This window comes from Ranitomeya imitator, chromosome 1 (assembly GCF_032444005.1).
Source record: "Ranitomeya imitator isolate aRanImi1 chromosome 1, aRanImi1.pri, whole genome shotgun sequence".
Classification (NCBI taxonomy): domain Eukaryota; kingdom Metazoa; phylum Chordata; class Amphibia; order Anura; family Dendrobatidae; genus Ranitomeya; species Ranitomeya imitator.
Genome location: NC_091282.1, coordinates 714,901,123 through 714,924,223, shown reverse-complemented (window position 1 = coordinate 714,924,223; position 23,101 = coordinate 714,901,123). Strand labels below are relative to the sequence as shown.

General features: G+C 44.8%; 1 protein-coding gene across 1 annotated transcript in view; it reads left to right on the top strand.

The window, feature by feature from the left end:
* RYR3 (ryanodine receptor 3) overlaps window positions 1-23,101 on the top strand; it is an 886,248-nt gene that overhangs the window by 721,434 nt on the left and 141,713 nt on the right. Inside the window, exons 79-84 of the mRNA XM_069732389.1 lie at window positions 210-309; window positions 6,685-6,764; window positions 8,725-8,801; window positions 9,066-9,139; window positions 18,157-18,174; window positions 22,824-22,904. Coding sequence (XP_069588490.1) covers window positions 210-309; window positions 6,685-6,764; window positions 8,725-8,801; window positions 9,066-9,139; window positions 18,157-18,174; window positions 22,824-22,904 — 430 coding nt within the window. The remainder of the gene's footprint in view (window positions 1-209; window positions 310-6,684; window positions 6,765-8,724; window positions 8,802-9,065; window positions 9,140-18,156; window positions 18,175-22,823; window positions 22,905-23,101) is intronic.

Here is a 23,101-nt window from a genome sequence, read left to right as displayed (position 1 = left end):
TTATGTCTTTTCCTGTTCATTTTGACCTCTGTGTTGTGTACTGTTTAAGTCTAATGCTATTCCTTCTGTCGGATAATGACAGTAATGTTTCATCGCCGCTGCACAATCCCCAGCAGATACAGTTACATAGTATGCAAAATTATCCATAGGTCTCCCTGGATGTAGCAAGGAGAACATATTCACTTCACCTTTCCCCTGTCTGTTTATAGGAGAAAGAAATGGAAAAACAAAAAACCTTGTACCAGCAGGCTCGTCTTCACGAAAGGGGGGCTGCTGAGATGGTTCTGCAGATGATCAGTGCAAGTAAAGGTAATACTTCTTTCTTCTTCTCGTTCTTCTGTCCTAAACATTGGGTTTATTATCTATATAGGTGGTGTATGCTGAATCATTTCTTAATGTGACTTAATAGTGGTAAGAAGTGAACTCCATTTGTTTTGTATATTTGCTCCAAGTTTCCTGCATAGACATAATCTGTCAGTCGATTAATGCTGCCCAAGCTATTTGCAACATGAATCAAAGCCTAAGTACACCATTGCAGCCAGATGTATTTTTCTCCGAAATCCTCTGGCGCTTCAGAGAAAATATAGTTTGAACATTGAACCATGGATGAGACTAGTCTGGTGCTATCCCCAGAAAAATGGAACTTAGATTGGGGTAGTAATCGGCCGTGCACTATAGGTGATGATATCAGCCACGGTTGGTGTTGGCACCGACCAAGGCCAATTAGCCCCACAGATGTTGCTGTAAATGGTGACTATGGCATCTAGATGGATAACAGAGTGTGGGGCTCCCTTTTTAACCCCATCGGCATCCAGATCATGATTGTGTGGTCCTGATGGTTGCCACGGCAATTCATGACCAAATAAAGGCCATAGAGTCCGCTGGCTATTCAGATTGGAAGAAACCTTCTAGTGGTAAAAATACAATTTTTCATGCCACATTAACCCCTTACCGGCATCGGACGTACTATACCGTCCGATGCCGGCTCCCCTGCTTTGATGCAGGGCTCCGCGGTGAGCCCGCACCAAAGCCGGGACATGTCAGCTGTTTTGAACAGCTGACATGTGCCCGTAATAGGCGCGGGCAGAATCGCGATCTGCCCGCACCTATTAACTAGTTAAATGCCGCTGTCAAACGCAGACAGCGGCATTTAACTACCGCTTCCGGCCGGGCGGCCGGAAATGACATCATCGCCGACCCCCGTCACATGATCGGGGGTCGGCGATGCTTGTGAATGGTAACCATAGAGGTCCTTGAGACCTCTATGGTTACTGATTGCCCGTCGCTGTGAGCGCCACCCTGTGGTCGGCGCTCACAGCACACGTGCAATTCTGCTACATAGCAGCGATCAGCAGATCGCTGCTATGTAGCAGAGCCGATCGTGCTATGCCTGCTTCTAGCCTCTCATGGAGGCTATTGAAGCATGGCAAAAGTTTAAAAAAAAAGTTTAAAAAAATGTGAAAAAAATAAAAAAAAACATAAAAGTTTAAATCACCCCCCTTTCGCCCCAATCAAAATAAATCAATAAAAAAAATATCAAATCTACGCATATTTGGTATCGCTGTGCTCAGAATCGCCCGATCTATCAATTAAAAAAAAGTATTAACCTGATCGCTAAACAGCGTAGCGGGAAAAAAATTTGAAACGCCAGAATTACGTTTTTTTGGTCGCCGCGACATTGCATTAAAATGCAATAACGGGCGATCAAAAGAACGTATCTGCACTGAAATGCTATCATTAAAAACATCATCTCGGCACGCAAAAAATAAGCCCTCAACCGACCCCAGATGATGAAAAATGGAGACGCTACGAGTATCGGAAAATGGCGCAATTTTTTTTTTTTTTTTTTAGCAAAGTTTGGAATTTTTTTTCACCACTTAGATAAAAAATAACCTAGTCATGTTTGGTGTCTATGAACTCGTAATGACCTGGAGAATCATAATGGCAGGTCAGTTTTAGCATTTAGTGAACCTAGCAAAAAAGCCAAACAAAAAACCAATGTTGGATTGCACTTTTTTTGCAATTTCACCGCACTTGGAATTTTTTTCCCGTTTTCTAGTACACGACATGCTAAAACCAATGATGTCGTTCAAAAGTACAACTCGTCCCGCAAAAAATAAGCCCTCACATGGCCAAATTGACAGAAAAATAAAAAAGTTATGGCTCTGGGAAGGAGGGGAGCGAAAAACGAACACGGAAAAACCAAAAATCCCCCGGTCATGAAGGGGTTAATTCCTGAAAAGCACCTAAAGAGTTAATAAACCACCTGACAGCAGTTTGAAATATGTTGAAGGGTGCAGTTAAAATTATATCACTTTTTTTTTTGGGGGGGGGGAAAGATAAATAGATCCCCAAAGTCACTTCAAAACCGAATGCATCCGTAAAAAATAAGCTTTGTCCATTTCCTTGAAAAAAGGAAAGAAAAATTGCTGCTATATTGTTAAACCTTCTAGCGTCCTAACAAAATAAAATTACTTGTGACAAATGGTGCTGATATAAGGCAGACAAAAAGCAAATGTTATTTATTAAGTATGTTACGTAGTAGGACTATCTGAATTAAAGGGATAATCATTCAAAGTTTGTAAACTGCTAATGTATTGATTTTTTTTCAAATTTCTGACATGTTTTGCCTTTATTAATAAAAAATATCTACCTAAATTTACCATTTAGGGCAACAATGTGGCTCAGTGATCAGCACTCTAGCCTTGCAGTGCTGGGGTCCTGGGTTCAAATCCCACCAAGGAAAACATCTGCAAGGAGTTTGTATGTTCTCTCCGTGTTTGAGTGCGTTTCCTCCAGGTTCTCCGGTTTCCTCCCACACTCCAAAGACCATACTGATAGGGAATTTAGATTGTGAGCTCCGATGGGGACAGCAATGATAAGGTCTGTAATGTGATGCAGAATATGAGGATATATAAACAAAGCATAATAAATAGTGATGAGCGAATATACTCGTTACTCGAGATTTCCCAAGCATGCTCGGGGGTCCTCCGAGTATTTTTTTAGTGCTCGGAGATTTATTTTTTCTTGCCGCAGCTGAATGATGTACATCTGTTAGCCAGCTTGATTACATGTGGGGATTCCCTAGCAACCAGGCAACCCCCACATGTACTCATGCTGGCTAAGAGATGTAAATCATTCAGCTGCGGCAAGAAAAACTAAATCTCCGAGCACTAAAAAAATACTCGGAGGACCCCTGAGCATGCTCGAGAAATCTCGAGTAACGAGCATATTCGCTCATCACTAATAATAAATAACCATTAACATAAAGTGCACTGTGTCATGCTAAAAAGCAACAAATCTCAAAATCACTAGGCTGTGTGAAAATATTCCAGAGTTCTTGCCACGTAAAGTGACATGTCAGATTTGAATAATTTGGCTTTGTCAATAAGTGTGCGCACATATAATCCCTTAAAACTTTACTTTTTTTTCCGCTAAATATAAAACCCAGACCCAATATAAAACCTATGGATACCACAAATATAGAAATAAGTCACCAAATACAATTACCTATTATGGTCCTAAATATACCTACCTTACTGTGGAGGTTGGCACCCTAAGAAGCGATTTTTTGGCGCCCCCACTCAGCGTTGGCTATCCCTTTCTCCCCTACAATATCCCTCACACTACAGGTGGGAAAACAATATAGCTTAAGAGCAGTGGTGAAAAACAGACAAATAACTAAATAAACAGATGAATAATCAGTTAGACCTACAGTATATAGGTACCTCCACATAATATTACAACGTTCCCAACACAACGCACATAATGCGCATATAATACCATGTAATATCAAAAAGGTATTCCAATCAGGTAATAGCCGCCATGGTCCTAAAACCGTCAGCGATACATAGTCAATTCAATCAAATCAATAACCAGACGGCAACTAAAGGCCCGATATATGCCAGAAAAAGATTTCTCTTAATAAATTAGGGTAAGTTAGCGTGTGTCGGTGTCTCCCCGACGCGTTTCCCCGCTCTCATGGTTCATCAGGAGGAAGCGATATTCATGATGCCGGATGCTCTATAGATGTAAGGCATCAATAAGGGATGAAAAGAATAGCACAGAATCCTGTGTCCAAAAACAACATGACTAGAAAAGGGTAGGAAATTACTTTGAAGGCAAATCAAATCTGAAGCAAAATGAAAGTACTGTGAAAATGCTAGTCTTCTCTGTATGTGTAGAACGGGTTTATTTGAAATTGTCACCCAACTACATTTTTTGCCTTTTTGCTTACATTTATTGTATTAATTATGCGGTTTCTCTTTTGTACATTATTATAAAAAAATATGTGGCAATCACTTTACATTTGTATACCATTGTGGGATTTGTTTTTTTAAGTCACAACAGGAAGAAAGTATGGTATTTAGTTTTATTGACACCATCACCCTAAGGGCTTGTTTTCACTTGCGAGATATACGTCCGCGTCTCGCATGTGGAAACAAAGCTCTGGTGCCGGCACTCCGGAGCGGAGCGTGCGGCTGCATGTGTTGCTATGCGGCCGCACGCTCCGCTCCACAGTGCCAGAGCTTCGTTTCCACATGCGAGACACGGACGTACAGTGGGGCAAAAAAGTATTTAGTCAGTCAGCAATAGTGCAAGTTCCACCACTTAAAAAGATGAGAGGCGTCTGTAATTTACATCATAGGTAGACCTCAACTATGGGAGACAAACTGAGAAAAAAAAATCCAGAAAATCACATTGTCTGTTTTTTTATCATTTTTTTTGCATATTATGGTGGAAAATAAGTATTTGGTCAGAAACAAACAATCAAGATTTCTGGCTCTCACAGACCTCTAACTTCTTCTTTAAGAGTCTCCTCTTTCCTCCACTCATTACCCGTAGTAATGGCACCTGTTTAAACTTGTTATCAGTATAAAAAGACACCTGTGCACACCCTCAAACAGTCTGACTCCAAACTCCACTATGGTGAAGACCAAAGAGCTGTCAAAGGACACCAGAAACAAAATTGTAGCCCTGCACCAGGCTGGGAAGACTGAATCTGCAATAGCCAACCAGCTTGGAGTGAAGAAATCAACAGTGGGAGCAATAATTAGAAAATGGAAGACATACAAGACCACTGATAATCTCCCTCCATCTGGGGCTCCACGCAAAATCCCACCCCGTGGGGTCAGAATGATCGCAAGAATGGTGAGCAAAAATCCCAGAACCACGCGGGGGGACCTAGTGAATGAACTGCAGAGAGCTGGGACCAATGTAACAAGGCCTACCATAAGTAACACACTACGCCACCATGGACTCAGACCCTGCAGTGCCAGACGTGTCCCACTGCTTAAGCCAGTACATGTCCGGGCCCGTCTGAAGTTTGCTAGAGAGCATTTGGATGATCCAGAGGAGTTTTGGGAGAATGTCCTATGGTCTGATGAAACCAAACTGGAACTGTTTGGTAGAAACACAACTTGTCGTGTTTGGAGGAAAAAGAATACTGAGTTGCATCCATCAAACACCATACCTACTGTAAAGCATGGTGGTGGAAACATCATGCTTTGGGGCTGTTTCTCTGCAAAGGGGCCAGGACGACTGATCCGGGTACATGAAAGAATGAATGGGGCCATGTATCGTGAGATTTTGAGTGCAAACCTCCTTCCATCAGCAAAGGCATTGAAGATGAAACGTGGCTGGGTCTTTCAACATGACAATGATCCAAAGCACACCGCCAGGGCAACGAAGGAGTGGCTTCGTAAGAAGCATTTCAAGGTCCTGGAGTGGCCTAGCCAGTCTCCAGATCTCAACCCTATAGAAAACCTTTGGAGGGAGTTGAAAGTCTGTGTTGCCAAGCGAAAAGCCAAAAACATCACTGCTCTAGAGGAGATCTGCATGGAGGAATGGGCCAACATACCAACAACAGTGTGTGGCCACCATGTGAAGACTTACAGAAAACGTTTGACCTCTGTCATTGCCAACAAAGGATATATTACAAAGTATTGAGATGAAATTTTGTTTCTGACCAAATACTTATTTTCCACCATAATATGCAAATAAAATGTTAAAAAATCAGACAATGTGATTTTCTGGATTTTTTTTTTCTCAGTTTGTCTCCCATAGTTGAGGTCTACCTATGATGTAAATTACAGACGCCTCTCATCTTTTTAAGTGGTGGAACTTGCACTATTGCTGACTGACTAAATACTTTTTTGCCCCACTGTATATCTCGCAAGTGGAAACAAGCCCTTAAAAATCAATACTGTAATTAAGAGGAAGACGTTTTTGTAATGAGTGGGCATGATTAAAAAGGGTGTATTATGGTGCTCACTGCAGTCATGGCTGGATGGAAGTGTGGCGAAATGTTTAGGCACTGTCTCTTACATACAAGACTTACAGAAAACGTTTGACCTCTGTCATTGCCAACAAAGGATATATTACAAAGTATTGAGATGAAATTTTGTTTCTGACCAAATACTTATTTTCCACCATAATATGCAAATAAAATGATAAAAAAAACAGACAATGTGATTTTCTGGATTTTTTTTTCTCAGTTTGTCTCCCATAGTTGAGGTCTACCTATGATGTAAATTACAGACGCCTCTCATCTTTTTAAGTGGTGGAACTTGCACTATTGCTGACTGACTAAATACTTTTTTGCCCCACTGTATGTTCATATATACTTTAAGAAAGCCTTCATATTTCACTGTCTTGATCAATTAGATCTCATTTCCTATACAGGTGAAATGGGTCCGATGGTTGTAGAGACGCTAAAACTTGGAATTGCAATTCTGAATGGTGGAAATACTGTTGTACAACAGGTAATAAACTCATTGCGTTTCCTACTATTTTAGTTAAATGAGTGCCTTGTGAGTAGATTGTGCAATCTTGTGCTTTTTTAATGGTATGAAAGAGAGCTGGCCATGAGAAAGCGCCAAACATATGTTCTATCTCTTTTAAACCCGTCTGTCACACTGTAATCACATAATCAGTGATAGGTGAAGAGAAAAAAGCACAAAAAAGGATTAAATTCCAATCTAATAATAGTTTATTCAGTAATCAAATTACAAATACTTATAATTTAAACCTGGCAACCTCAGATGTGGAGGACACGTATGGCTACTCTCTCCTTAAATACATTCTGCTGTACGCAAGTATTCAAAATTCCAGATTATGCATCCAATAAAAATCCATACACAATGATTCCCTAACAAATATCTGTGCCTCTGCTGAGGTAGGGTTATGTAAATTAAAGAAGATATCCAAAATGATATATAATACAACATTAATATGTCCTCATGCAGCTGAATAATTAAATAGGGTCAAACCTATGAGTATAGAAACACATAATCTAAGAACGAAGTTTCAAAGTTATACTTCCTAAATGTAATGAGAAGGTGCTGTGTCCCTCCACCCCATGTATTGATTTAGGCACATGATAAATACGGTAAGCTGTTTGGATCTGATTGTGATTTAATATGTTCTAACTTGTCAGGTTTTCCTATCTGTGGGGTATTGTGCTTAAACTGTGGAAAACATTGGTTTTCCCCAGTTATTTCATTGTCACACCCGAAAAAGATAGCCAGATAAATGTAAACAAGGTAATCTGTGAAAGCTTGTGTAATTTTGTAAAAAAAAAAAAGAAAGGGAAGCCAGGACATTGTGGATAAATGGAGTCTAGTGTGTGCACAACAACATTCTGTTCATACGTGTGTGTATACAAGGTAGCAAAAAGGGCGTTCCAGCTTCTAGTAACATTTTTATTTCATAATTGATGTGAATACTTTTCTGCCCAGTGATGACAAAAGTATTCTCGGAGAGGCGCCGGGCCTCTCTGACCTTTCCGGCGCCTGCGCACTGCAGTACTTTGTTCTGCCCTCAACAGGGCAGACAAAGTACGCCTGCGCCAGAGCCGTGGCTGAAGATCAGAAGAGGACGTCTTGGAATGAAGACCAGAGACACCCATCCGACACCCATCCGACACCCATCCGCAGCGGACCAGAGACACCCATCCGACTGGACCAGCAGCGGGACCGCCCCTGGGTGAGTATAATCTAACGTCTTTTTCTCCTCTTTCAGGTAACATCGGAGGCTTATCTACAGCATTACAGAATGCTGCAGGTAAGCCCCTGATGCCGGTGGGCTTACCTCACCCGCGATTTTTAGGGTGACAGGTTCCCTTTAAGGACGCCTCTCCATTTGTAACAAAATGCCTAACTTGATTTCATTGGCTTATCTTTAGGAGGCATCACACCTCCCACCTCATGAGCAAATGTCCTACTGTAATATCCCTTAAATATTGTGCTTTTTTCTTATTAATCTATCTGTAATCTTGCCTGAAGAAGGAGCCGCTGTGCTCTGAAAGCTTGGAAACATATTATTTTCTGGTTAGCCAATAAAGGTACCAATCCAAGAGTACTTTTGTCATCATTGGGCAGAAAATTATTCACATCGATTTTTCTGGCTAACACGGTACTACAATATAATTTGTTATTGCACATCATTATTTCATTATTAAAATTCCATTCTAAAGGAAACAAAAAAAAAAAAGCAGGTTGTGGAGGAAGAAGTGACACATTTTGAAAGCAATCCCATATTCTTTTTCATTCACCCCCTTTTTTGTTTCTTTTGAAATGGAATTTTAATGATGATGAAATAACAATTGTATATTTTACCTGAAGCTGGAATGGCCTATTTGCCACTTTATAATTTTGTCAAAAGCATAAATAATCTGTTTGTGAATTTCTAAGGTGCAGAACACTAATGTCCCACTTTTTACAGAAAATGTTAGATTACCTAAAAGAGAAAAAGGATGCTGGATTTTTCCAAAGCTTGTCTGGCCTAATGATGTCATGCAGGTAATTACATTCCTATGATTTCTGTATAGATACTTTTGCTTTGTCCTTGAGAAGTGTAATACTGTTATTGTCAATTGCTAAACAAAAAAAAAGCCATAAAGCTGTGTTGTTGCTGAAATGCTACCATGTTTCTGTTAGTGACATTACATGACTCAACTTGAACCCACGCTCTTACAGTACATGGCTTAGCAAGAGCAAGGTCATCGCTATAGTCTATATAGTCAATAAGGATCATTCTCATTTGTTTTGCCTTTTTTTATTCAGTGTTCTTGACTTGAATGCATTTGAAAGACAGAATAAAGCAGAAGGCCTTGGAATGGTCACGGAAGAAGGAACACGTAAGTGTAATTTCCGGAACACATTTAATTGTCAAACCAATGTTAAGCATTTTTTAGGCCTCTTCATTTTGACAGAACTTTAAGATTGCGTGCCCACAACCAGGAACAGCAACGTTTTGGACACCGCGCATTTGTGCTGCTTTCAAATAGCATCATTCTACATTACAAGCACAGTGTATGGGATTTATAGAAATCCCATGGCCACTGTGCTGCTATTTAATGCAACGTAAACTCACCGGCGGTGCGGCTTTACGAGACGTAGCATGTTAATTTCGGTAGGAGAGATGCTAGTCTCCGCTGCATAGTTTCTCCCATAGTCATTCATTAGATACATTAAATCCACAAAGTTCACTAAAAACATGCAGATTTAACCTCGTGATTACAATGTCCAAAGTGCTGCTATATCTGATCGTGGGCCCATTGCATTAAAAACTTCATTTTCAGATAAATCATTCCCTTCTGTGAAAAAAGGTGTCATCCCTTCTCCGGATTTTTTTCTATTTTTGGCAATTTGTCACATATAAATGTTTTCAGATCATCCAACAAATTTTAATATAAGATAAAGACAACACAAATAAAGACGAAATGCAGCTTCTAAAAAGATCGTCCCATTTATTGCGGATAAAGATTTATTCAGTCTTATCAAGTCCTCTAATGTCATTTTAATGGTTTTTCTCATAACTTCTTTAACTGAGACAACAGAGGCCTTTAGTTCTTTATATGTTTCATTGAGCTCTTGGTGAAATTTTGTTAGGTCGGCCACTATTGGGAAGGTTCACCACTGTTCTTCATTTTTGGTTAATGGTTCTCACTACTGTTCGCTTGAATAGCAATGTTTTAGTAATGCGATAGAAGATATATTTAAAGGGGTTTTCTCATCTTATTAAATGGGTGAATTTGCAAATGGCTTGTAAAAACAAGCAACTTTGCAATTTACTTCCTATTAAAAATTCTCTTCATTCTCAAGAGCTGACAGCTCATTTCCAAGATTACCAGAAGAGGTAGCTGGTCTCCTAGGAAAGGGGTGCCTGTTCGCAAGCTGTCTCCTGTATAATTTGAGAATGCTGCTGTAATGAGGGTCATATTGTTGGATCCAGACCACCACAGTGTCCCTGTACTCTTTTCATGCTGCTGAGGTAAAACTGCTTCTGCTAGCAGCATGAGAGAGCATATAGCTTTGGGCAGTAGCCCAGCCATGCCACCAACAGAAACTGTCAAACTTTAAGAGCGCATTGGCCTCAACGAGCAAGGAGACAGCAAAGTGGTGCACTCCTGAAGACAAAACTTGAGACATCCCTTTTAATTGTTTAGGTTCAACAGATCTGGCAACAATCATGGCTGTGTGGGGCTAGTAAAATTGTACCGAATTATCAACTGAAGTTGATTAACTGGTTGATTCATTAGCTAAGGGGGAATTCATTTTTCACAAAAGGCCAAGTAAGGCTGAAGATAATTTTCCCTCTAACAAATAAAATAATTTATAAAAAGCACTATTTGTTTAGTTGGGTTATCAGTATATAATATTAAAAGTAATTAATTGATGTGAAATATTCAAGTGTGACAAAAATGCAAAAATGGAAGAGATTAGGAAAGGGGCAAATACTGTTTTATGGCACTTTAGAATTGATTTGCACAATTGCGCTCAAACTTTTTCTAGCCAGACAACCACTTAATTGCTTTATACACTGATGTAAAGTCCTAGCCAGTTTTACTGCAATTGCATAATCCATAGTGATGTCAAATCTGCGCTGCAGTTGGCCACACTGGCCCAGGGACTTCTCATCACTGGGGGGGAAAAATGTGAATTAACCAAAAATCACACACTGTACAACATAATGCCTTTGTATAGGCTTTACCAATTATAGACACCCCTAAGAATATAGATTAAAATACTTCACTAAATAGTGGGTCGCCATGTTGAGGACACACTGTGATAAAACCATACTGACGTGAAGATTGGCACCATTTTCAAATTGACTACAGATAAAAGCAGCTTCATTTTTCATGGTACAGGATGATGCAGCTAATTTACCAATCAAACAGCTTTTAGGTGAAGTTAAGTTGCAAACTGTGTCATCCGATATTAATTCCAGACTTTTTGTCATTTTCTAAAATATCATAGAAGTGTTACTCCATAATAAAACTCCACCAGAAATCAAACAGATGTATATAAACAATAAATATTTTATTGAGGTAAAAAATTATGCAATCAAAATTAAAAGTTAACAATTAAAATCAAGAAGCAGTGAAAGCAAGGGGAGGCAAATGAGAGACACAAAATATGAAGACAATCCAAGGGGTAGCCACTGGATGGCAGAACACTACGAAGGAATGATGACAACTGGTATGTTTATGCACACATGTATATCCACTGTAACAATATTGCTGGGGGCCCCTGCATGGTTATCCTTCACACTCTATGCAGGGATGCCACCATACTCAATGCCTCAGCTATGTGGCATGGTCCCCGGCGTGCTCCCCATCTCCAGTTGTGTGCTCGCCACAGCTCCTGGCATCACGTCCAGCCAGGGCTGCCACTAGAAATTTTGGGGCCCCATACTGGCAAAATTTTCGGGGCCCCCTTTAAACTCCGCCCAGGTTCCACCCCAGTCCCGCCTCCAGGCTCCACCCCACAAACTGTCCACAGTCCCACCGCTCTCTCTTGGAAAATCTCCACTTCTCACCTATCACACATTGACAGTTCCCATCACCAGATCACACATATAGCCGGCAGCTTTTGTTTTGGCCAAAAGATTTTTTAAGCCGCCACCATAACACGGTAGACACTTTTGGCCGGGCCCTACTCTGCTGTAACCTATTAAATATTTGTTAAAATATGCAATACAATTTAGGTATATTTTTATTTATTTTTCAATTTTTAAAATGACCTATAATACTACATACAAGGAACAAATACCACAGCACTATGACCAGATGACATATTACCACCACAGTGATCGAATAATATAAAATACAAGGAACAAATACCGCTACACCATGACCAGACCGCATATTACCACCAATGACTGAATACTACAATACTGATCAGTAATAAAAAAAAACCCCCACAATACTGTCACCATCAGTGCCATTATGCACAGGAGATCTGTAATTAGTAAGCAGTGTCTGTGTACAGGTAATACAGTGATCACCGGTGACATTACACACAGGAGCTCTGTATATAATGTATAGGTAATACAGTGATCACTGGTGACATTGTACACAGGACCTCTGTATATAGTATACAGTGTATAGTGTCAGTGTATAGGTAATACTGACTCACCAGTGACGTCTCTAGGTGAAGTCCTTCATCTTTCATCCAGCACAGACCGCCATCACTTCATCCAGCCAGGACTCGTCTCTGCAGGAAATAAAACAGTTATCTCGAGTTCCGCTTGTAGAACACATTACTTAATTTTCCCAACTTCTACATTACACCACATGAAGAAGGCAACATAGTATCACTCTACACAGTAACAGGACCGCCCCCCACCCATTTAAAACAGTATACTCAAAAAATAAAATAAATACATCACTGCAATAATAATATCCCTTAATTAGCCCCTATGGTAATATTCGCCATCCTGGCCCCCGTGTGTCTCATTCCTGGTGTCAGCCATATGGTCTCCCATCCTGCCCTCATGAGTATCCATTCTGCCCCATATGATCTCCCCATCCTGCCCCATCTGTCTCCATCGTATCCATCCTGCCCCATCTGTTTCCAATCCTGCCCCATCTGTGTCCAGCACTCTGCCCCATCTGTGTACAGCACTCTGCCCCATCTGTGCTCAGCACTCTGCCCCATCTGTGTCCAGCACTCTGCCCCATCTGTGTCCAATCCTGCCCCATCTGTGTCCAGCACTCTGCCCCATCTGTGTCCAATCCTGCCCCATCTGTGTCCAGCACTCTGCCCCATCTGTGTCCAGCACTCTGCCCCATCTGTGTCCAGCACTCTGCCCCATCTGTGTCCAATCCTGCCCCATCTGTGTCCAGCACTCTGCCCCGTCTGTGTCCAATCCTGCCCCATCTGTGTCCAGTACTCTGCCCCGTCTGTGTCCAATCCTGCCCCATCTGTGTCCAGCACTCTGCCCCATCTGTTTCCAATCCTTCCTCATCTGTGTCCAGCACTCTGCCCCATCTCTGTCCAGCACTCTGCCCCATCTCTGTCCAGCACTCTGCCCCATCTCTGTCCAGCACTCTGCCCCATCTCTGTCCAGCACTCTGCCCCATCTCTGTCCAGCACTCTGCCCTATCTCTGTCCAGCACTCTGCCCCATCTGTGTCCAATCCTGCCCCATCTGTGTCCAGCACTCTGCCCCATCTGTGTCCAGCACTCTGCCCCATCTGTGTCCAATCCTGCCCCATCTGTGTTCAGCACTCTGCCTCGTCTGTGTCCAATCCTGCCCCATCTGTGTCCAGCACTGACTGCCCCATCTGTGTCCAGCACTCTGCCCCATCTGTGTCCAGCACTCTGCCCCATCTGTGTCCAGCACTCTGCCCCATCTGTGTCCAATCCTGCCCCATCTGTGTCCAGCACTCTGTCCCGTCTGTGTCCAATCCTGCCCCATCTGTGTCCAGCACTCTGCCCCATCTGTGTCCAGCACTCTGTCCCATCTGTTTCCAATCCTGCCTCATCTGTGTCCAGCACTCTGCCCCATCTGTGTCCAGCACTCTGCCCCATCTGTGTCCAGCACTCTGCCCCCCGTGTCCAGCTTTCTGCCCCCCCTTGTGTCCAGCTTTCTGCCCCCCTGTCCAGCTTTCTGCCCCCTGAGTCCAGCTTTCTGCCCCCCCCCGTGTCCAGCTTTCTGCCCCCCCCGTGTCCAGCTTTCTGCCCCCCCCCCGTGTCCAGCTTTCTGCCCCCCCGTGTCCAGCTTTCTGCCCCCCCCGTGTCCAGCTTTCTGCCCCTGTGTCCAGCTTTCTGCCCCCCCTGTGTCCAGCTTTCCGCCCCCCCCAGTGTCCAGCTTTCCGCCCCCCCCTGTGTCCAGCTTTCCGCCCCCCCGTGTCCAGCTTTCTGCCCCCCCCATCTGTGTCCAATCCTGCCCCATCTGTGTCCAATCCTGCCCCATCTGTGTCCAGCACTCTGCCCCATCTGTGTCCAGCACTCTGCCCCATCTGTGTCCAGCACTCTGCCCCATCTGTGTCCAATCCTGCCCCATCTGTGTCCAGCACTCTGCCCCATCTGTGTCCAATCCTGCCCCATCTGTGTCCAGTACTCTGCCCCGTCTGTGTCAAATCCTGCCCCATCTGTGTCCAGCAATCTGCCCCATCTGTTTCCAATTCTGCCTCATCTGTGTCCAGCACTCTGCCCCATCTCTGTCCAGCACTCTGCCCCACCTCTGTCCAGCACTCTGCCCCATCTTTGTCCAGCACTCTGCCCCATCTCTGTCCAGCACTCTGCCCCATCTCTGTCCAGCACTCTGCCCCATCTCTGTCCAGCACTCTGCCCCATCTCTGTCCAGCACTCTGCCCCATCTGTGCTCAGCACTCTGCCCCATCTGTGTCCAATCCTGCCCCATCTGTGTCCAGCACTCTGCCCCGTCTGTGTCCAATCCTGCCCGATCTGTGTCCAGTACTCTGCCCCGTCTGTGTCCAATCCTGCCCCATATGTGTCCAGCACTTTGCCCCATCTGTTTCCAATCCTGCCCCATCTCTGTCCAGCAATCTGCCCCATCTCTGTCCAGCACTCTGCCCCATCTCTGTCCAGCACTCTGCCCCATCTCTGTCCAGCACTCTGCCCCATCTCTGTCCAGCACTCTGCCCCATCTCTGTCCAGCACTCTGCCCCATCTGTGTCCAATCCTGCCCCATCTGTGTCCAGCACTCTGCCCCATCTGTGTCCAGCACTCTGCCCCATCTGTGTCCAGCACTCTGCCCCATCTGTGTCCAATCCTGCCCCATCTGTGTCCAGCACTGACTGCCGCATCTGTGTCCAGCGCTCTGCCCCATCTGTGTCCAGCACTCTGCCCCATCTGTGTCCAATCCTGCCCCATCTGTGTCCAGCACTCTGTCCCATCTGTGTCCAGCACTCTGTCCCATCTGTTTCCAATCCTGCCTCATCTGTGTCCAGCACTCTGCCCCATCTGTGTCCAGCACTCTGCCTCATCTGTGTCCAGCACTCTGCCCCCCGTGTCCAGCTTTCTGCCCCCCCTTGTGTCCAGCTTTCTGCCCCCCTGTCCAGCTTTCTGCCCCCTGAGTCCAGCTTTCTGCCCCCCCCCCGTGTCCAGCTTTCTGCCCCCCCCCGTGTCCAGCTTTCTGCCCCCCCGTGTCCAGCTTTCTGCCCCCCGTGTCCAGCTTTCTGCCCCTGTGTCCAGCTTTCTGCCCCCCCTGTGTCCAGCTTTCCGCCCCCCCCCCTGTGTCCAGCTTTCCGCCCCCCCCCCCGTGTCCAGCTTTCCGCCCCCCCCCGTGTCCAGCTTTCTGCCCCCCCATCTGTGTCCAATCCTGCCCCATCTGTGTCCAATCCTGCCCCATCTGTGTCCAGCACTCTGCCCCATCTGTGTCCAGCACTCTGCCCCATCTGTGTCCAGCACTCTGCCCCATCTGTGTCCAATCCTGCCCCATCTGTGTCCAGCACTCTGCCCCGTCTGTGTCCAATCCTGCCCCATCTGTGTCCAGTACTCTGCCCCGTCTGTGTCGAATCCTGCCCCATCTGTGTCCAGCAATCTGCCCCATCTGTTTCCAATCCTGCCTCATCTGTGTCCAGCACTCTGCCCCATCTCTGTCCAGCACTCTGCCCCACCTCTGTCCAGCACTCTGCCCCATCTTTGTCCAGCACTCTGCCCCATCTCTGTCCAGCACTCTGCCCCATCTCTGTCCAGCACTCTGCCCCATCTCTGTCCAGCACTCTGCCCCATCTGTGCTCAGCACTCTGCCCCATCTGTGTCCAATCCTGCCCCATCTGTGTCCAGCACTCTGCCCCGTCTGTGTCCAATCCTGCCTGATCTGTGTCCAGTACTCTGCCCCGTCTGTGTCCAATCCTGCCCCATCTGTGTCCAGCACTCTGCCCCATCTGTTTCCAATCCTGCCCCATCTCTGTCCAGCACTCTGCCCCATCTCTGTCCAGCACTCTGCCCCATCTCTGTCCAGCACTCTGCCCCATCTCTGTCCAGCACTCTGCCCCATCTCTGTCCAGCACTCTGCCCCATCTCTGTCCAGCACTCTGCCCCATCTCTGTCCAGCACTCTGCCCCATCTGTGTCCAATCCTGCCCCATCTGTGTCCAGCACTCTGCCCCATCTGTGTCCAGCACTCTGCCCCATCTGTGTCCAGCACTCTGCCCCATCTGTGTCCAATCCTGCCCCATCTGTGTCCAGCACTGACTGCCCCATCTGTGTCCAGCACTCTGCCCCATCTGTGTCCAGCACTCTGCCCTGTCTGTGTCCAATCCTGCCCCATCTGTGTCCAGCACTCTGCCCCATCTGTTTCCAATCCTGCCTCATCTGTGTCCAGCACTCTGCCCGATCTGTGTCCAGCACTCTGCCCGATCTGTGTCCAGCACTCTGCCCCATCTGTGTCCAGCACTCTGCCCCATCTGTGTCCAGCACTCTGCCCCATCTGTGTCCAGCACTCTGCCCCCCGTGTCCAGCTTTCTGCCCCCCGTGTCCAGCTTTCTGCCCCCCTGTGTCCAGCTTTCTGCCCCCCCCCCCCGTGTTCAGCCTTCTGCCCCCCCCCCCCCCCCGTGTCCAGCCTTCTGCCCCCCCATGTCCAGCTTTCTGCACCCCCCCGTGTCCAGCTTTCTGCCCCTGTGTCTAGCTCTCTGCCCCCCCGTGTCCGGCTTTCTGCCCCCCCTGTATCCAGCTTTCTGCCCCCTCTGTGTCCAGCTTTCTGCCCCCACGTGTCCAGCTTTCTGCCCCCCCCCCTGTGTCCAGCTTTCTGCCACCTAACACACACATAGTTAAATGTCCTCAGCCAATGGTTAGAAGGCCTTTAGTATTAGTGTGCACCTGCAAGATGGCTCCAAGCCAATAGCTGGGAGGCATCATTTTTAAAAGGCACCCTCTTCAATAGGGAGGTGCCAAGCAACACAGTGAATCATTAGTGAGTGAGATGGTCTAGTGAAGTTATGAGTTTCCCTGGCCCTGGTGTGGCCAGTGTCCTGAACCCATAGTCCCCTGGTCCTGGTGTGAACAGTGCCTAAACCTTGTACCCTGGTTTGTGTGTGGCCAGTCGCTGAATCAGTATCGGAGACCTGTGTGTCTGAATGTTGCCTATCTGAGTACCCCATATATCCGAACTGCTGCAACCAGTCTCCGAAACAGCGCTGTCTGAGCCTCTGTGTCAGTGTCAGTAACCGTTCTGCAGAGGATTCTGGACTTAGTAGTCTGAATGGAGCCAGAGTCCATGTCTGTGTCAGTAACAGTTTTACAGAGGATCCAGCACTTAGTAGTCTAAACTGAGTCCTAGTCCTACCCGTACCTGCATACCTGACCCCTGGGGTCATCAGTTGCATCGGGACTGCCTAGGAGTGGTACTTGCATAATATTCACAAAGTTAATTACAATGCAATTGTGAAAGTCAGATCTACATAGGTTTAGTGCAATGTAATGCACACAAATAGTGCAATGTAATACACAAAATGAAATCAATAGTAAAGAGATAAAGAATCATCATTGTCAGACCTACCAGAAAATAAAAAATAGAATGTGTGACCTCATCTGCCTTCACCTCAGACCCCGACACGCGTGTTGGCGCTACTTCATCTGTCCCCGAGAGACTCGCTTAGGATTTCACCTTGCTAACCATTATTATAACTTATTATGACACAATTTACTATAAGACTTAAGTTCTAGAAGAAATTAGTTAGTCAGAAGGAGATGGATCCCTGACATCAGGTTAATGAACCACTTTATTGTAGGCAGCGATCATGTACCAGTTTGTACCAAATTGTTTTGGGACAGATTCTGGTTGTTCTTTCACATCACAGGGCATGTAAAGAATACATTATAATTTACTTTGTGCTTTTCACTGACTTCTCAAAACGTAACCCTCTATTTCTCCCTTTTTTTTATCCTTCTGATTTGCAGTCATTGTCCGGGAACGAGGTATGTAAAATTTCAACTTCATATAAATGGTTTCTTAATTACTTTTGATCCCAGACATTTGTTACAATATATAGGACGTGCTGATGGATGCATGCTTGCACTAGATAAAGTAGTAGGCTAAGGCTACTTTCACACTTGAGTTTTTCAGCTTCCGTCACAATCCGTCGATTTTTGAGAATGCAGGATCCTGCAAAAAAATTTGCAGGATCCTTCATTTTCCCATAAACTTGTGTTAGCGACCAATTGTGTCGGATGGCCATCCATTTCATCCGTCGTGCACTGGATCCGTCGGAAAATAGCTGTCCATCGTGCGGAGAAAACGTTCATAGGAACGTTTTTTCTGCACGTCGGAAAATCGTTCAGCGACGCATCCTGCGCTGCCCGTCGTCGTCTATAATGGAAGCCTATGGACGCAGGATGCGTCGCTGACCGTCACACACTGGAATCCAGCGACGGATCCCGTTTTTCTCCTCTGAGCATACCCGGAAGGATTTTCAAATCTCTCTCTCTCTTTCTCTCTCTCTCTCTCTCGTCCCCGAACATTTGATTCCCGGAATTTATGGACGACGCATCCGTCATTACACTGGATGTGTCATACACGTTTTCCCCTATTTTCATGACGCCCGTCGATACGTCATTTTGCTACACAACGACGTGCAGCACAAAACGCAAGTGTGAAAGCAGCCTAACTCATCTTATCAGCATACGCCTGCAGACATTAATTAGTTATCTGATCATCTGTAATTATTCACTTCTTACCTTTTGCCATATATTCTGCTGCATTACTGTCTTCATGTAGATTACCGTAGTTACATCACCTCTCTTAGGGAATGTAATTGTAAAAAAAAAATCAGCTCATGTAGTGGCCCTAGACATAAAATATTTATTTTTATTGCCACTATAAAAAGTAGGAATGTAGCTCATGTAATTCGTACAATGTAGGATACATTCCCACATACTGTATGTCACTCACCTAATAACAATATTTAGATATTCTCTGTTCTGCTGTGATCTGTTCAGTTTGAAAGTGTAGTCCTAAGACAGAATTTGTCTCAAATATTATTCAATTACTTAAAGAGGTTGTCCAGTACTTTATCATTGATGACCTATTGTTAGGACAGGTCATCAATGTCTGATCTGTCAGGAGCTAACACCTGGAACCTCTGCTGCTCAGATGCTTTCCTTGTCTTTTTCGGTAGCCGACAGTCAGAAATGCTCAATTGCGGAGCTGCTTTGTCTGCTAATAATTGTTGGGTACTGCACATCCGCTTCCTATTCAAATCAATAGGAGGCAAATGTGCAGTATCCAGTTGTGGTCACTATCGCAGATGGATGAGCTCTGCTATTGAGCATTTCCAGCTGTCAGCAACCAACACCGAGAACAGCTGATCGTCAGTGATGCAGGGTGTCGACCCCGACCGATCAGACATTAATGACCTATCCTAAGGACAAGTCATCAATAACAAAGTAGTGGACAACCTCTTTACATGCATGTAATTCAGGATAAACCTAAATTTTGCAATTACCGTATTTTTTGGACTATAAGATGCACAGGACCATAAGACGCACCTAGGTTTTAGAGGAGGAAATTAGAAAAAAAAATAGAATAAAAAATGTGGTCAATTCTGTATTAATATCCCCTATCCTGGTAGGCATTGCCCCCTCATCCCTGTCCTGGTAGGCATAGCCTCTTCATCCCTATCCTGGTAGGCATGGACTCCTTATCCCTATCCTGGTAGGCATGGCCCCCTCATCCCTATTCTGGTAGGCATGGCCCCCTCATCCATATCCTGGTAGGCAAGGCCCCAATCTCTGTCCTGGTATGCATGCCCCAATCAGAAAAACATTAAAAAAACATAAACCATCCTAATTACCTTCCTGTGCTCCCTCACAGCTTCCTGTTGTCAGCAGCTGATTTATGCTTGTAGGTAATGCATGACAGCGCTGCCTACAAGCAGAGGACCTCTCCAGAGTACTCGCTGTTCCCCACATCGAGACTATCGGCATGTGGAGCAGTGAATTTTTACTGATCTTTAATAGTAGGCACAGTGTTAGCCGCAGCCTCCGGCTTCATGCAGCTGCTGGGCGTTCATGTGTGCTCGCTACTAAAGGGAATGAATATTGACTGAGAGCAGTGAATATTCCTTATTTTTAATAGCGGGCATACGTGATCGCCTGGCAGCTGCAGGAGCCAGCGGCTGCTGCTCCTGTGCCCACTAAGGCTATGTTCACATTTGCGGTGTGTCGGGCGCAACTGCGGCGATGCATGCGCCATGCGCCCCTTTATTTAACATGGGGAGCGCATGGACATGCGTTTTGTGACGCATGCGTTTTTTGGGCGCAAGCGTCAAGGCGCAGAGGAGGCAGCTTGTTGCATTTTTTGCGCTATAAAAATGAACGCATGCGTTTTGCGTTCGTTGTGTGTTGCGTCGCTGACGCAGCACACAACAACGCAAAAGTGAACGTAGCCTAATAAAAATCAATGAATATTCCATGCTCTCCATGCTTATGGGAGTGGAGAGCAGTGAATATTTATTCCCTTAAGTAGCGGCACACGTGAAAGCTCGACAGTTACATGAAGCCGGCCGCTGCGGCTAACAGCATGTCCACTATTAAAGAGAAATTAATATTCCCTGATCTTCAATCCCATGGGTGTGGAAAGCAGTGAAATTTCATCTCTTTTTAGCAGTGGGCACAGGAGATAACTGCAGCAACCGGCTCCTGCCTCCTGTGACCCGCTGCTCTGTAGCTGCCGCTCCCCAACCTCCCATCCACAGATGGAGCAGATGCATCTGGACTATAATACGCACCCCTCCATTTTCCTCCACATTTTTGAAGGAAAAGGGTGCATCTTATAGTCCAAAAAATATGGTAGGTTTCATTAAAAATGTAGCAGTTTGCCTTCTATAGCCTCTGTGTTGCACTGTTAATTGCTGGCTGAAGAATGAGTTCCACAGCAACTGTCTGGTGGGGAGTTTGTAATTCTTTGGTCTTTTGTCGGAGCTCCACTCAGCTAATTCATGACCACATCACAGATAACTTTTTAAGGAAACCCAATTGGAAAATGATTTTTAGCCCCAAATACATGCATTTCACTATACAGTACAGACCAAAAGTTTGGACACACCTTCTCGTTCAAAGATTTTTCTGTATTTTCATGACTATCTAAATTGTACATTCACACTAAAGACATCAAAACTAGGAATTAACACATGTGGAATTATATACTTAACAAAAAAGTGTGAAACAACTGAAAATATGTCTTATATTCTAGGTTCTTCAAAGTAGCCACCTTTTGCTTTGATTACTGCTTTGCACACTCTTGGCACTCTCTTGTTGAGCTTCAAGAGGTAGTCACCGGGAATGGTCTTCCAACAATCTTGAAGGAGTTCCCAGATATGCTTAGCACTTGTTGGCCCTTTTGCCTTCACTCTGCGGTCCAGCTAACCCCAAACCATCTTGATTAGGTTCAGGTGACTGTGGAGGCCAGGTCATCTGGCGTAGCACCCCATCACTCTCCTTCTTGGTCAAATAGCCCTTACACAGCCTGGAGTATGCCTTCAATTTTGAATAAATCCTCAACAGTGTCATCAGCAAAGCACCCCCACACCATCACACCTCCTCCTCCATGCTTCACGGTGGGAACCAGGCATGTAGAGTCCATCCGTTCACCTTTTCTGCGTCACACAAAGACACGGTGGTTGGAACCAAAGATCTAAAATTTGGACTCATCAGACCAAAGCACAGATTTCCACTGGTCTAATGTCCATTCCTTTGGTTCTTAAGCCCAAACAAGAAGGCATACTGAACCAGCATGGCTACCACAGCATCTTGCAGCAGCATGCTATTCCATCCGGTTTGCGTTTAATTGGACCATCATTTATTTTTCAACAGGACAATGACCCCAAACACACCTCCAGGCTGTGTAAGGGCTATTTGACCAAGAAGGAGAGTGATAGGGTGCTACGCCAGATGACCTGGCCTCCACAGTCACCAGACCTGAACCCAATCGAGATGGTTTGGGGTGAGCTGGACTGCAGAGTGAAGGCAAAAGGGCCAACAAGTGCTAAGAATCTCTGGGAACTCCTTCAAGATTGTTGGAAGACCATTTCCAGTGACTACCTCTTGAAGCTCATCAAGAGAATGCCAAGAGTGTGCAAAGCAGTCATCAAAGCAAAAGGTGGCTACTTTGAAGAACCTAGAATATAAGACATATTTTCAGTTGTTTCACACTTTTGTGCTAAGTATATAATTCCACATGTGTTAATTCATAGTGATGCCTTCAGTGTGAATGTACAATTTTCATTCATGAAAATACAGAAAAATCTTTGGATGAGAAGGTGTGTCCAAACTTTTGGTCTGTACTGTACATTAATAAAACTAAAGATTTACGTATATGTGTGTATATTTATTTAAACACAGACACATGGATATTTGTTGTCACCAAAGGTGGACATCTGCTTTAATATAAAAATGTCTATAAAATAATGGCCAATGTAACAGTCAGGATTATCTTTTTCAATGTTCTATAATCTTACAAATGATGCTGACTATGGTGTCCGGATATTGGTATTTGTAATTCAATGCTTCTGAGCACTCGATGCAAGAAGGTAAAATAACTACATGATGAAATTGATTGTCTTCTCAAGGTGAAAAGGTTTTACAGAATGATGAATTTACAAGAGACCTCTTCAGGTTCCTGCAACTACTGTGTGAAGGACACAACAACGGTGAGATAAGCCCAAAATTTCCTGTAATGCCAAGAGTATTTTGATAGCCATTGATTCTGATAAGAGACTAGTGAAATAATCCAAAGCTCCAGGGACCTAACGCTAAATTTGTGATGAGAGATCTACCTACCATGTGCTATTTAGTTATATTTGGTGGATCTTCTAATGTAGTCAGAAGCTCAGGGTCTCAGCGCAAA